Below are 15,404 nucleotides of genomic sequence, written 5' to 3'. Positions count from 1 at the left end.
TGTGTGTGTGTGTGTGTGTGTTACATTCTACTTGTATGAAAGCACAATGAAGTCTGATTGATTTATTGATTGCTGTGTCCTTATCAGTGACACGCAGCAGCTCTGCTTGTTGGCAGGTGACACGAAGGTGAGATAAAGCAGCTTTGTTTTGCTCTTCTTCCGCCGCTGGATCTGGTTGTTCTTGTAGGACTGATACTGAGGAGCTAATCCACTGCTTAATCGCGATCTAATCACAAACGGCGACAATAAGAGGTCGTTGAGGAGGGAGGATTTCCACATGACGCTGGACCTGGACGGAGGCCCCGCAGAGTGATTTACTCACTGATTGCAGAGACGTCATTTGTTTGATGTGTGGTTACTGATTGACTGCTCACTGCTGTAGAAATACCTCTCATATTGTCCAGAGAATTTTCCTTTTCACATCTGCTGACACATTTTGACATCAACCAACAGTGGTGGTTTGTTTAGGAGCCACACTCGGCTCTTGCTCGAGACTGTTTTCTGTGTTCTTCAGCATCTGTGTCGCTAGTTTCTATCAAAAGGGAGTGACTGCAGGCCTTTCACACGAGGAATGCGATCTGTCTGTCGGGATGACGGACTGTGAGTTCCTCGAAGCTAATTGACAGGATGAGCGAGTGTAAACAGATGAACATAGATTCAAAGAGTCAAACCAGGCGAAATGTGTAGAAGTGAGGCGGCAGGTAAACATTAAAAAATCATGTCAGCCGTGCTTGTCTTCCTTTTCACCACTATCACCAGTATCAATAATTCACTGACTGCAGCCACGCCTGTATCACTAGACACCATATCTGTGTCTGTATCTGCAGCACAAACAAGTTTCTGACTTTTTGACCCAGAGAGAAAGTTCTCGTAGCAAATATTGAATTCAAATAATCAGATTTAGTGAAACCAGCAGCACAGTGTAGAAATACTACAGATCAAAGTTTTGAACTTGCACGTGAACTAGAGAACTCCTAACAACAAAATGCAATTAAAATATAAATAGTCCTCATTTAGAAGAACTGCGCTCACAGTATCAGTGTTTTTATGTAATCATGTATTGATGTGTGTGAAAAGAACTAAAGTGCTCATTTTAAATGCTTCACATGAGCCTGTATTATTTATACTTTGCACATTTTATACTCTAAATGTTAATTAAATCATCTGTGTGTTAAATCTGCAGACAAAAGTTGTAGAAACGAATCTGAAATTCAGTGCAGAGCAGCGTTAAAACATTCAATTTGTGTCATTTCAAACACAAAGGCAGCAGCGGGCTCCACCTCTCAGCCACTCCTGTCAATAAAAAGTGCTCCACCTGGTAGGAGGACCCGCCCTGTGAAAGTCCTGCTCTCAGGGCAGGAGCAGCAGAGCAGGAAAGCAGCTGAAATGTGGCCCGACTGGTCTGATGGGAACACAGAGAGACTCGGCAGAGAGGCAGAGAGGTTGCTGAGTGACTGACAAGCCCGTCAGTCAGGTGGATTTCGAAGCAGCCCGGCTGGAGTCAGGACAATGACATAGCTGTGTTTGTGTTGCTGAGTTTGTGGCTCATGAGCAGCACCTGGTTGTTTCACTGACAGAAGGGAAACCTCGGAGCCCCCCGTGGACTCCCACCAGCAGCAGGCTTGACAGAGTGGAATTTCCCTCCTCTTCCCAGGCTGCAGCCGGGGGCAGATGGTCGCTCTGAGAGTCTGAGCAGAAACTCAGGAAGGAGAGCGAGAGGAAGGGTGGAGGGAGGAGGGCCGGACAGGGAGAGGAAGAGAAGCGAGGAGTGGACAGAAGAGGAGACATGCTTCGCTACGGTTCAGGACGAACTGTTTCCACCACCACAACCACCACAACAGAGGACTCTCCAGAGTCTTCAAGTGAGGTAAGAAGTCCCACAGAAGTCAGGACTCCCAGACTCTCCCTCCGTCTCTCCCTCTTTCTCTGCCTTCTCCTCTGTGTTTTGCGAACAGTCCAGTGTTTTTTCCTCCCTCCTCTGTTTGTCCTGCTGCTTTGGACTCTGCAGCCACTTGTTTCTCGCCTCAGTGCAGTGAGACACCTTTTTTCTCACATTTTTCCCAGCAAAACATTTTCTGTTTCCTAAACTTGGACTTGGTGTTTATTATAGGATGTGTGAATGTGTTCACTTACACAAGCTTGTAACGGGAGCTGAGTGTGCAGGAGGCAGGACTGTCATGTTTATTTGAACAGCCCTCTGATAAAGCAGGCCTTTGTACCAAACCGGCCTTTTAATTTACCCTCAAGGTTGTTCAAAGCAGAAGGACAAAACATGTTCAGTGTTTTTCTGTAAACTGTATTGTTTTGAAATGAAATCCTCCAAAATATCTTATTGTGCACATTTATTTTTACGTGTGTCTGGTCCAGAATCAAACAGAGCAGCCGCTGTATTGTTAATATTATGACAGATGTGTCCGTTTCACAGTTTACCAGCATTTACATAAACTTTGTTTGCCGCTCCGTTGCCATTGTCTATAAATAAACCAACAGCGCTGGATGGTTGAGATGTTTCTGAGCTTTAGTCCCAGTGACGTTTTGATGTAAACTCTTTTCGTCAATATGCAAAATTAATATCTAATCTGTTTTCCTGTTTATTTTCCAGAGGGGCATCAGACGCCTGAGGTTGACTCTACATGCAGGAGATAATGGAAACAAGGAACCCAAAACTGCAAACTCAGCAACGGTAAGTTATTTTTCTCCCCCAGTGAAATCCCACAATTAGCTGCAGCCCGCCTATAAGTCTTACTTGACAGCCGTATGGAGATAAACACACTTCTCATATTTAACCCTATTTGATTCAGCTCACCAAATGAATTTGCTTTAACTGTGCAGGAACACAGATAATAATGTGGGAGAACTGATGAGCTCTGGAATCACAACTTTAATTCATCTTATCATACAAAAGCCTTTTACAAAACGACGGTGGAGCCACTGAGATTTATGTGTTTTTTATCATCTGGTCCGGTTACATAATGGTGACAGACGGGTGTGTGTGTGCATGTGATAACGCACACACATCTGTTTCACGTTTGCTTCAAAGCTCGGCTCCGACCGAACCGTAGATCTGTTTCATGGAACAGAAAATATTTTAAAGTACGACAGCTTAACTGAGACAGTATCAGCTCAAACACTGGTAACCAGAACAAACACAGCTCATGAAATTGGCATTTGCTCACTGAAGTGCAGAATTACACTTTCCATGTGTGCCGGTGCAACATGGTGAGCGTGTGAATTATGAGCGAGCGAACGCTGCAGGCTGTGTTGGTGTTTGCTGTAGGTGGCTCTGCCCCGGCCTTTGTTTGTGTTCAGGACTCGGTCCGGAGGCCGACGCCAGGCTTCCACAGCCAGCGTGTGAGAGCTGAGTTTGAAACTTAATGTTGGAGATTTTGAGGTTTTTAAACGGTGACGTGTTTTTGTCTGAACCTTGGCCACTCTGGGAGTATGCTGTCCGTCCCGTTACCACACCTCCACGCTCTGCACTGATAGCGCGCTGAAGTAATCTCTGATTGTGTTTCCCTCTGGGAGGGCGTGACCCTGAATATTGGAACTGATGACAGAGGACAGTCTGAACACAAAGTTGAAGGAAACACACATGCTCAGTAACGTGCACTTCACTGTGTGTGTTTGCTGAAAGAACTCCTGCAAGTCACAGAAACCAGCAGCTCCAACAGCAGAGCAGCAGCTTTTACACACAATCAACTTCCTGCCGTGGAAGGAAAACATAAAGAGTTCATAGAACGTTAGAATGAAAGCAGAACGGAAAGAGAAAACCTCAGAGGAACGATAACGTTATGGGACATTTGCTCGTTCACTTTCTTGTTGAGAGTGAAACGATAAGAGGAATATCAGTCTCTGTGTTTACAGTAAACACGATGCTACAGCCAGCAGCCTCGTCCTCACTCGCTGGTTAACATGACATTTCTTGTTTGGTTTCCCTGTAAAACGCTGCTTGTTTTCACTTATTACACAAAGCTGAGCGCAATTACTGCCCGCTTTACCTTCATGTTTGGATAAAAGAGAAGCCAATCCAGTCATCTAGCTCTTAGCAGAAAAAAGGGAATAAGTATATTTCCCAAAATGTTTCTGCTGCTATAAGATCAAAACATGACTGACTGAGCCTCACATCACAAAGTGCAGCGGATTCATTGAAGTGCTAAAACAATCTGGTGCATGAAACTGCAGCACAGTGTAGAAAAAAAAATAGCTCTGAGGCCCCTTCAGGAGAATCTGAAGGGAAATATTGGAATTCAGGAGGTTAAAACTCACATGCTCTCATCATCTGCTCATAACGTATTCACCGCTGGTCTCTGAGGACTCTGCTGTAATTGCTGTAACTCTGCTGTATAACCCTGCTCTGTTTTCAGATGTCACACAGGCTCAATCAAACGGTTCTTTCACAGACATATTCTCCCTTAAGTTGCTCAGACCTTAGATGTAATCTTTAGGGAAAGTCACTCAGCTCGTGATAAAGGAAAGACTTGATGGAATCAAGGAGGAAGGAAATGACTGAAATATCTTTGGTTGGTGATTTCCAGAGATAGTATGTTTCTGTAGTTCTTGACCATAAAACTAGAAAGGGTGTGTCCTGCAACCTGACACATGGTGGACACAATCCAACCAGTCACTATGGCCTAGATGAGATGTAATACATCTGCACCATGATGCCGACACAGAGCTTCTACATAAAGATGTCTGTACACCTGCAGCGTTGGATTTCAGCCCCATAATGGCTCAAAGTGGCCTCAAAGTGAACATGATTCAACCCAATGAGCTACATACGAGGGCCTTTGTGTGACGACTTTAAATGAAGCGTTCCGGTTTGTCTTGGAAATAAGCAGCTAATCCAATCAGTCGAGCTTCTCGCAATGCAGTCATATGACAGAACAGACAGTTCACGTGCTGCAAAATAAACGGCAAGATGCTGTTGTACCGGCGTACGGTTATTTCAAAGAGCTGAGCAGTTTTACTTGCTTACATAATCCAGGTAGAGTGAGCACCTCAAGCTCCTCGAGGCAGCTAAACAAAAGACACCCTGCATGCTTCTTCCACAATAATTACACGGCTGCGTGTTTGAGCTGCAAAAGTCAGGTAAATATTGTCCATCACTGTGGTCAAACAGGGGCATTGTAAAATTCAAAGCTGGATGAGGCGAGCTGCACTTGTGCTAAAACATAATGATGGCTCTTCTTCTTCTTCCCTCCCATCTGCTGGAATTCACGTCCGCCTATTAGTGGGCCTTCACCATTTCTCAACAGCATGTCCACTGTAGATTAAGTGGTGCAGAAATGTGAGGCTCGGCTCCGTCCACGAGACTACAGTGGCGTCTTTGTTCCAGCTCCTCCTCGCTCTTATCTCTGGGAGATGTGGAGACTGACGCCTGTTTCTCGGGTAGTAGGTCCCAACTAGTCTGAGCAGAGGCTTCCAAAAGATGTCAGATATCTATCTATCTATCTATCTATCTATCTATCTATCTATCTATCTATCTATCTATCTATCTATCTATCTATCTATCTATCTATCTATCATGCAGCCTGGTGCTTCTTTGGTTCTCACATAAGTACAATTTGAAGAGTTTGTTTGCTTGCATTCTTGTTGAAAGAGCACCTTTTCTGCAAGTTACCACACAATGACAGTCCAGAGTGCATTATTGCAACAGAAAATCTGCAATTAGAAGCTGCTGTGGAATGTTTGCACAAAATAATGACCCTTATTCTGAGCATTTTTCAACTCTGAAGTGTTCACACCTGCAAGTAAATCATCTACAACCTTGAATATTGTTTGTTTTGTTTTTCATTATCTGCAGGCTGAGAAAGAGAAAGACGTCAATGGAGCCTGGAAGAAGAAGAACGGGCTGATCCAAAGAGAGAGGCCAGCTGGCAGGGAGTCGCCTCAGCAGGTAGACAGCCGCATCCGCCGCATGAATAATAGGCCCGACGCTGCCATACACACACAATGCCACCGCTTCGGCATGTGTGTGTCGCTGACGTCCCACTGTAAAACCCGTTTGTGTGCACACACTCTGAGGCCGTCATCAATAATGCATCCTCAGACATTCTGCATGAACAAACGCTCGCAGGTGACTGTAACTGAGTCCATGTCTCGAGTGTGTCTGTTTAAGTTTCAAGTTCAGAAACTGTTTTTTATTTGTGTCGTGTGACAACAAAGGCAATAAGATGTCTTGGATCAGAGAAGATCATAACCAGATTTTTGGATTTTTTAAATCGATCAGTAGATTATTTTTAAAAATCTTGTCTAATTTCTGCTTTGCACACGTGAACATTTATTGTTTTTGTGGGTCTTTTCTGACAAACAACTTTCTGAATAAGTGTGTGCTTATGAGGAGTATTTTTATTATTTCATATTTTATAGCCCACAAGATTTATCGATTAACCCTATTCAGGACTTTTGGGGTTTTTTGGAGCCCAGGCTATTTGGTTTAGGTGATAGCTATTTTTTTTTTGTTTTTGAAGACTTTTTTTTTTTAAATACAAAAAGAGAGACAGTCATGCATTTGGAACCAACAATACGTCAACGCATCAGAAAGTGTATTTAAAATAGTATAAAAGTCTACAATGAATACCAACAAATATTTTGCACATATTCCTTCTTGGACCCTGAAACACCTTCTACGTATGGCAACATGAAAGTCCTGAACAGGGTTAATCAAGATTATAATATGCTGAATAATTGATGGTGGCAACAAGCATCACCTGCAACGCTAGAATAAACTCACTCTTCCTTATTTCCACACAAAACACCTGAAACATTTATAGAAATGTAATCTGTGAGCCATAATCTATCTGTGTCCATGACTATAATTTGTTGTTTAGTTATTGCCACACTGCTCCTGTGCCGGTGTGCGTCTGTTTTCATCAGCCGTTAGAAAAACAATGGGCAGAAATGGCAGCAGCTCGTGTACTGGGTTGCAGAAACTCGACACCTTCAATGCACTCTGCACCTTTCTCAGCCGTCCGTTCTGCTTCGACCTCCTGTTTCCAGTGCTCAGCAGCAGCGGTGCTGGAAATACCTGATCAAGAGTACATATGTAGGCATATGCGTCCATACACAAACACGTGTGACGCACCTGCGAGTGTGCATGTGTGCAGGCAAATACACAAACAGAACGGCGGTATAAGTCAGCCTCAGCAGTGGGTGGCTACAGAAACCTGACCGGCGCGATCCTGTCTCCCTCAGCACCTCGGAGACATGACCAATGGGGCGCCAGAGACCTCGCTGCAGCATCATGGGCCCAAAGTGTTCGGTGTGGTGCAGAGGACGGGCTCGGACAGACAGCAGGAAGTGATGGCGCGCGAGTGGACAGTCAGTCACCTTCACGATGAGATGAGGTACATCAGGGAGGTGAGTGGAGGATAACGCAACGAGCAGCCAAGTCTTTAGGTTGATCTCTGTTTTAACATCATCTTCGAGGCTGCCTGGGTTCCTGTGTTGATCACATCCCTGTGTTCTGTGCACAGGTGAGAGACTCTCTGGAGAAGGTGAGGGAGCGAATGTACGGCCAGTTTGGAGGAATGCAGAAATCAATGGAGAAGCTTTCACTGGAAATCAGGGTAATTAATTATGTAGCACCATATGAGAGGATGCTCAGAAACCCCTCATCAAACTCCAGGCTGTGAAGCAGTGAATAAATCTGAAAACCAGTGCACCATGTGTTCCTGCAGACTGCCAACTCACACCGGAGGAGTCTGGAGTCAGAGGTGAGGATCCGGACGTCAGCCATGGAGAGCTTTGATCAGATGAACAGCTCCCTTATATCTGCTAACATCGGTCTGCAGGTAACAAATCAACGCTCCTGAACGTGTGAAGACTGTTTATGTGACAGCTGCTCACTGTTACACAAAAAAACGGTTCGCTTGATAACTAAAAAAAAAGTTTCCTTTGCAGAAATCCCTTCTGGAGAACTGTCAGAACAGAGTGGGCATGAGAGACGAGGTGAAGAGTTTGCGAAGTACCTGCGAGCAAACAAAAGAAAAACTCAGAGAAAAAGAACAGGAGCTGGCTGCAGCGCAGGCTGAAAACCAAACTTTGAGACATCAGGTAACCTTGCAAACACTTAAAAGCTCTTTCTGTGTGACTGCACATTTACACAAACCCACATGCATCACAGATTACAGAACAGTACAGTGGAAGTGCCTGTTTGGATTCAAAGAGACGGTGTTCACCCAAGATGCATGACAGCTACTGAACAAATGGAAATATGGGAATGCTTCAAATGTAGAATCTGTTCTTCTCTACCATCTCTGTAGCAGATCACAAGAAAAACTCTGATGATCATCAAAATAGTCCAAAACGTTTGGAGAAGTCGTCACCTGTCCTAGTTTGTGTGATGATAAATGATTGTTTTCCTTTAGAGCAGAAGTAGCCCCTCTTTGAACTGTGGCATCTGAGAAACAGGAAATTAAGCTTTGATCCGGCAAGTTTGCTCACATATCGTCTCACTGCAGCTCAAAAACACATCAGCTGCATCTTCTGCCCTGGAGTCAATATGGCATAATCAGCTGAGCACAGTGGTAATTTTTGCTGTGCTGTGTGTTGTCCAGGTTGAGTCTTCGCGGGAGGCCAACAACCAGGCGCTGCAGGAGCTCTCAGCAAAGCTACAGAGGGAGTACGAGGAAAAGCTGCACGAGGAACAAAGGAAACACAGGGAGGAGATCGAAAACCTACAGGTCTGCATTCTTTACTCCTTATTCATATATTACATCACATGTTGTTTCCATTGACAATAGAAACTTAAGCTTATGTGTCAGAACTGGACAGACGTATAATGACTACGTGAATCTCTTCACATGATGAGTTTGACCCATTTCTTTACAAAGTTTGCAAATTTTACTTCCAATGATAATTTCTTGACATCACAACAAGGTGCCTTGAGAGAGATTTAATTCTGTTCACACAGGCCCAACTCGATGAGTACATCAGGCGACTGGAGGAAGCCGAGAGAAACATCAGGATCGCAGAAGCCAAGATCGCTGAGCGGGACCAGAGGATCATCGAAGTGGAGCGTCTTCTCGACTGTATGGGAAAGGTAGAGTTCAGGCATTTTCACCCCAACTTGACAGAACTGGTGCAATTCAACTAAAAAACTGATACAGACTTGTTTCCTCAGCACAGTCCACAGTTTCTTGATGGGGTGTAAATCAGGAGGCCAGTCTGAAACCTTAATTCTACTGTGATTGAGCTCATACTTCATCACTTTTGATGTGTGTTTTGGGTCATTGTCTTGTTGGAAACCCAACTGCATCCAAGACCAACCTTCTGGCTGATGATTTTAAGTTTAATGAAATCCTCCTTCTGCATTATTCCATTTACTTTGTGTAAATCACCAGTTCCTCTGGCAACACAACAGTCCCAGAACATGATACTGCCACCACCATGCCTGATGGTAGGTTTGGTGTTCTTCGGGGCAAAGGCCTCACCTTCTCTTTTCCAAACATATTTCTGGTCAGTGTGGTCAAATAGCTCAATTTCAGTACTTTATGACCACAGAACTTTCCTCCACAAGACCTTTTCTTTGTGTTTATGAAGATTCTCAGTTATCCAGGTCGTGGTTATTCTCGTAGTTTAATTGTAGCAACTGGACTTGCTTGAGTTTCTTGAACACATTTCACCTCTCATCTAAGAGGCTTCATCAGTTCTGGCTGACTAGTTGGGAGTTCCTGATACTTATATCCTTGAGTTTCTGTTTCAATTGGGGGTCTGTTGCTCCTCCCGCGTTATGCGAGTCGTTAGTACTCCCCCTGACACAATGGGGTTCGTTTGGGTCTTTTGTGACTAGGTGTTCATGAGGTTTCATCTTCCTGGGGAGAGATCTTAAGACTGAACTGTAAACAGGTGAGAGGTGACGCCTCAGACCTCCACCTCTGTTAAGTGATGGTTGTTCCAGTTTGACATAGATGGTTTCTTTCACTCCTCTCTCAAAATATCTGTCCTCCCTGGCCAAAATCTGAGTGTCCTTTGTCCTTAAGATGCCTTTTCTTTGTCCATGTGATCAGCAGCAGCTTCAGTGAAGCCTTAAGGTGCTTCTACAGGAAGAGCTTCCTTCTTGCAGCCTCTCAGCTCACGTTGATGTAAAACACATTGACTTTGGACACTGACATCTGTGTTCCAGCAGCTTCTAATTCATTGCAGACCTGCTTTTTGGTGATTCTTGGTTGACTCGTGACCATTCTGACCGATTGTCTCTTAGCAGCAGGTGATAGTTTGTGTTTTCTTCCTGATCATGTCGGTGACTGTACCATGCAGCAGTTTATACTTACAATTGTTTTCACAGATGATTTCGGGGTCTGTAGCTGCTTTGAAGTGGCTCCAAGTGACTTTCCTGACTTGCTCAAAGTGCTTCTTCTTCTTATTTATTTATTTATTTTTAGATTTGTGCTTAGCTCCATTGTAGTGTTTGGGGCTGAGTCTGAAGAGTGTATCAAACGGGACTTAATTAAATTGGCTCAGAAAAGTCAGCAGCTGTAGTCAATCGTAATCACTCACAAGAAGTTTGGATGTCTCGCCACTAAGAAATTTAATTAACACAGCTTTCAACATAACTACACCTAATAATTTACGTTTCTATATGTATATTTATGACTCAGCAGACTTTGTCACCTTGAGATAAAGACATGTGTTTAATTTTTGCATCACAGAAAATGTTATGGGAGTCACTGGAAGACTGCCATGATATACATGGTTTTATAGGTGTATGTAAACTTTTATTCACAACTGTATACGCCTGGTAAATGTGTGGGAAATGATAGTTTAAGCTTTATGTTTAAAGGGTTATGACAGGGTTGTATTTAACATTTTGCAAGTGAGGATTTATACTTAGGGGCTGCAAGGTGGCTTTGTGGTTAGCACCGTTGCCTCTCAGCAAGAAGGTTCGTGTCCCGGTTAGGACGCCTGGGATCTTTCTGCGTGGAGTCTCCATGTTCTCCCCGTGCAGCGTGGGTTCTCTCCGGGTTCTCCGGCTTCCTCCCACAGTCCAAAAACATGTTGAGGTTAATTGGTGATTCTAAATTGTCTGTAGGTGTGAATGTGAGTGTGCTTGGTTGTCTGTCTCTAAGTGTAGCCCTGTGATAGACTGGTGACCTGTCCAGGTGAACCTGCCTTCACCCTGAGTCAGCTGGGATAGACTCCAGCCCCCCATGACCCTAGTGAGGATGAAGTGGTGTATAGATAATGGATGGATGGATGTTTGCAGTTGAAAAGAAAATTAGTTCAAATCACGTTGATCCTTAAAGACTAACTCTTTGTGCCAGATGAGTTTGTATATTTGACTGCCGCCTGAAAGTACCAAGAATGAAATAAACTTCTCTGAGAAAGTAAACTGTGGATCAGAGAATTTCACACTAATTAGAAAATCATGACATTTATTGAACTGTTGTGTCAGAGCAAAACAGAAACGGTGTGATCTAACCTCTACAGGAGAAAGGTCAACTCCAGAAGAAGCTGCAGGAATGTGAACAGCGTCTCCGGCTGATGGAGCTGCAAGACAGAACCGATGGAACCGTCGCAAAAAGGTACAAATTCAGGACCAGAAACAATCCATTTACTCTTTTTTTTTTTCATGTGTTTACAACCACAGCATCCTGTCTTCACCAGCCGATGGAGTTTGGTTGTTGTGGGGTTTGATTTGATCGAAGGTCTTTGTGTTGCAACTGTTTTGACAAACTGCTATTGCATCAACATCAAACATAAACTTTCTTTCCTAGAAAACATTTTGAGCAACCGCTCAGATTGTGCTGCAGGATTTTCACTTTCGTATTCAGAGTTTATATGTCGGACTAAATGCCATTTTATTTTATTTTTTTAAGATCCAAAGAGTTGCAGAGTGAAACCGTGGATCTCCGTGAGAGAATCAAACACTTGAACGACATGGTGTTCTGCCAGCAGAGGAAAGTCAAAGGAATGATCGAGGAGGTGAGGAGGGTTTATTTATGTGTGCGCAGGGATTCGGCTCTTTCTGTTCAACCTGTGTTTTATTAAAGGGAGTGCCTCGCATGTATACATCAGCTGACGTAGGAGATGTTTGTTTGCCATCCAGAGTATGGAAGAATCCAGCGCACGCAAGGAGTGTAAAAGTTCATCCAACCCAGAGTCAATAAAGGGTGGGGTGTCACGCTGGCCCAAGGGTTCTGGTGGATGTTCATAGCTTGAATGGTTAATGATTAAATTATATTATTAGCTTTAACTGAATTCTTTTTCTGATCTTGCATCTAGAAAAATATGTTTTTTCGCTTAATTATATGTAGGGAAAATATACACAGAGTTCGGTTAGTGCACTTCTAAGCAATTCATTGTAAAGGATTAAAGGTCTTCCAGGATATTACAATAAAGCATATCAGTATGTATACAGTAATGGACAAAAACTCACAATAAATGCTGTGAATCAAATGTTTTTTTCCCGTCAATGTGTGAAGGTGGAAACACTACGAGGTCAAGTCGCTCAGAAGGACATGTTCATCTCAGAGCTCCTGGACAGAATCGCCATCGTGGAGTGTGAGGTAAGACAAGACCGTGTGTTTACTTTGCATCCTAAATACGGTGTGGTGTGGCAATCTACTGCATGACTATAAATGATTCGCTGGGCTAATCAGCGCAGGATATCCTGAACTCTCACCAGCGTCTGTGTGGTTTCCTGATGCACCTATTGAGTCACTTTCTCGTGTAAAGTGACAGCAGTTCTTTGCTTTGCATGAATCTGACCTGACACTGTTGTTTCCTCTTTTCCTTTTCCTAGAATAATGAATTAGAAGACAAGCTGAAGTATTTTATGTCCACACAGAATAACTCGCGAGAGGTTTTGGAAACCAGAGAGATAGGAGTAGGCTGTGATCTGCTCCCCAGGTAGGAAGCGAGCTCTTTCAGCAGCATCGGGTTTTAGTTGGTGCTTCATTTTTTTGAGATGGTTTCTCACTCTGATGTCTGACTGTGCTTCTGCAGACGTGAAGTACAGAGGCATGATGTTGAACCTGTTCACTCTCAACCAACTCATCTCCATTCAATGCAACTTCCTCCACATGTTCAACCTCCAATGAGAGCTCCATCATCCATCCAACCTCTATCACCCACTCAACCATCATCTCCCACTCAGCCTCTGTCTCCTACCCAACCTCTGTCTCCTACCCAACCTCTATCTCCTGCTCAACTTCTATCTCCTGCTCAACCTCTATCTCCTGCTCAACTTCAACCTCCTACTCAACCTCTATCCCCCACACAATGGCCGTCCCCCATCCAGCCATCATCTCCACCTTCACCTTCCTATTCTGCCTTTAAACATCCATCGCACTACCTAACAACGCCCACCCAGCCAAGGACGTTTAAATCTAACAACCCTCCACCCAGCAGGCTGGAGTCCAGTTTATTGAGGTACACTCCTGTCGAATACAGTCGCTTCCTGCAGTCCCACCCCACGGTGCCGCCTGATGCGTTCTCCTACAACCGCCACTCTGAGTCCGACCCTCCGGCTGCGAGTCCGGTTCAGTCCGGGAGAGACGAGGTGGACGCGGGAACGAACTCAGAAACACGATCAAGTTCAGAGGAGTCCACCTCATCCCTGTCCTCTTCCCAACCGAGATCAAGAACGCCTGGAGTTTATACGCCGTTCATGAAACTTATGGAAATTACAGCTAAGATAAATATAGAGTAAACTTAGAGCAATAGTTTGACATTTTGGGAAGTTTATGAGCCAAGACTTAAATAAGGAGATTGATGGCACTCTCACTTTTGAAACCACAACTAGCAGCTGGTTAGCTTAGCTTAGCACAAAGATAGAAAACAAGGTGAAACAGCCAACCTGCGGGGTTTGTCCAGAAGACGTCTGACTCACTGGATGTAGATTGTGAGCATAAGCTTGACATCAGCCGCACATATTATGGGAATTTCTTCCTTAATCTGCACGCTACCATTTTCAAATTTTTCGTCACTCCAGGAAACAACAACAACCTCCAAGCAGCAACTGAAAATTTCAAGTTTTCCATGGACTTAGATCATGCAGTAAAGCAGAACTGCTAAATTGTTTTGATTGGTTTAAAGAAATACAAACAAGCAAGACAGTTTTCCCCCTACAGTAGAATGAAGTGTAGTCGACCGTTCAGTGATGAAGAACGATCCGACTATGTGAGAAAAGCAACAAAATGGGCCGAGTTTTACCTTCAGACCTTGGGTTGATGTTTACAAGCAACAATTTGTCACACAATCGGGGTTATGAGAGCAAAAATCAGCAAAACCCAGAAGAAACTTAAAGCTCAAAGTCAAAAAAATAGTACATTCACAGAATCTTAAGAAAATAAAATGAGTTGAAAAGTTAATTAGAGGGCTTTAAGACTGCTGGTAGGCAGATATTGTTATATTTGGAAAAAACAAACTAATTATTTCCCTTAGTTTTTTTCAGTCATTATGCTAAGCTAATCTATATGCAACTACATTTAGCTTAGCATAGTGCTAATATGCACTCTTTACAAAACTTGAGAATGGCATCAATCTTCTCTTGTAACTCTTGGCAAGAAGGCAAATTACTGTAATTCCCCCAAAAAGTTGAAGTATTCCTTTAAACTTAGTTGGCTTTGGTCTAATTTTCACTCCTGATTATCTTTTTTTAACTCACCACACGTATGGTGAAGAAGATAATTGTGATCGATGATGTAAAAAGTCAGCCTATGTTTGCACATAGCTCTAGTAATATTAATAATACAAAAATGTTGCTTCGTGCAAGGTGTAAATAATCTGATTTTTTAAGATACTGTACTGAAGAACTATATTTTGTTTGTTTACAGTGAATGTAGCCTCGTTAAGCTTTAAGCATTTAGTCCTATATGAAGATTGATACGGTTATCGTGTGTATTTTCCCGTCATTTTATATTTGCTCTGTACAAATTAAATGAATAGTATTTTGCTATTGTCACATTATGTACATAATATTTATTAACATGCTTTGTGCCTTCGTGAACAGCCTACTATCTGACACCGGTGGTGGGAGTGAATCTCTTTTAACTGGCAACAGGGTTTATGTGATAATATGGTTCTGTACTGACGATGAAACTGTTCAATCACTTTAAGGATATTGACTTTAATGAGGTGACTGCCATTCCTGAGCCACAGGCGCAAGTATTATCCAGCTGTTGTCTGTACTGCCACAACTGTGTTTGAAAAAAAACAACAACAAAAGCTTTATGATGTGCCTTTTCTGTAATGATACATATCAGACTGCAATTAACGAAAAGAGGCCAGCATACGTTTGGATAATAAAGACTATACTGTTCAAGTATCCTGATTGTGTCAATAATGCTCACACTTAAAAAATTTTAAATGTTATGTATTCTTTGTTTTCTTTACAAGTCACTCACACACGTTTACCTCAAGCATAAACACTAAACTCCAGACAAACTTTATGTTAATAG

General features: G+C 43.2%; 1 protein-coding gene across 1 annotated transcript; it reads left to right on the top strand.

Annotated features, from left to right (window-relative positions):
• Positions 1–1,495: 1,495 nt before the first annotated feature.
• On the top strand, positions 1,496–15,271 carry myzap (myocardial zonula adherens protein). Its single transcript, XM_008305057.1, has 14 exons — positions 1,496–1,867; positions 2,603–2,683; positions 5,804–5,896; positions 7,195–7,359; positions 7,476–7,568; positions 7,680–7,793; positions 7,903–8,055; positions 8,559–8,684; positions 8,915–9,043; positions 11,431–11,525; positions 11,820–11,925; positions 12,426–12,509; positions 12,746–12,852; positions 13,396–15,271. The coding sequence occupies exons 1-14, from the start codon at positions 1,787–1,789 to the stop codon at positions 13,652–13,654; spliced, it is 1,686 nt and encodes a 561-aa protein (XP_008303279.1). The 5' UTR covers positions 1,496–1,786; the 3' UTR covers positions 13,655–15,271.
• The last annotated feature ends 133 nt before the right edge of the window (positions 15,272–15,404 follow it).

Source organism: Stegastes partitus, unplaced genomic scaffold (genome assembly GCF_000690725.1).
Source record: "Stegastes partitus isolate 25-593 unplaced genomic scaffold, Stegastes_partitus-1.0.2 Scaffold2395, whole genome shotgun sequence".
In the NCBI taxonomy this organism is placed as follows: Eukaryota; Metazoa; Chordata; class Actinopteri; family Pomacentridae; genus Stegastes; species Stegastes partitus.
This window is presented reverse-complemented; position numbering and strand designations above follow the sequence as displayed.

Bases quoted from the DNA above. Each gene is read 5' to 3' on its own strand.
- myzap (XM_008305057.1), top strand. From the start codon at position 1,787: ATGCTTCGCTACGGTTCAGGACGAACTGTTTCCACCACCACAACCACC. The intron at 5,897-7,194 runs GTAGACAGCCGC...TGTCTCCCTCAG, and splicing joins GCAGGGAGTCGCCTCAGCAG to CACCTCGGAGACATGACCAA. The intron at 11,926-12,425 runs GTGAGGAGGGTT...CAATGTGTGAAG, and splicing joins TCAAAGGAATGATCGAGGAG to GTGGAAACACTACGAGGTCA.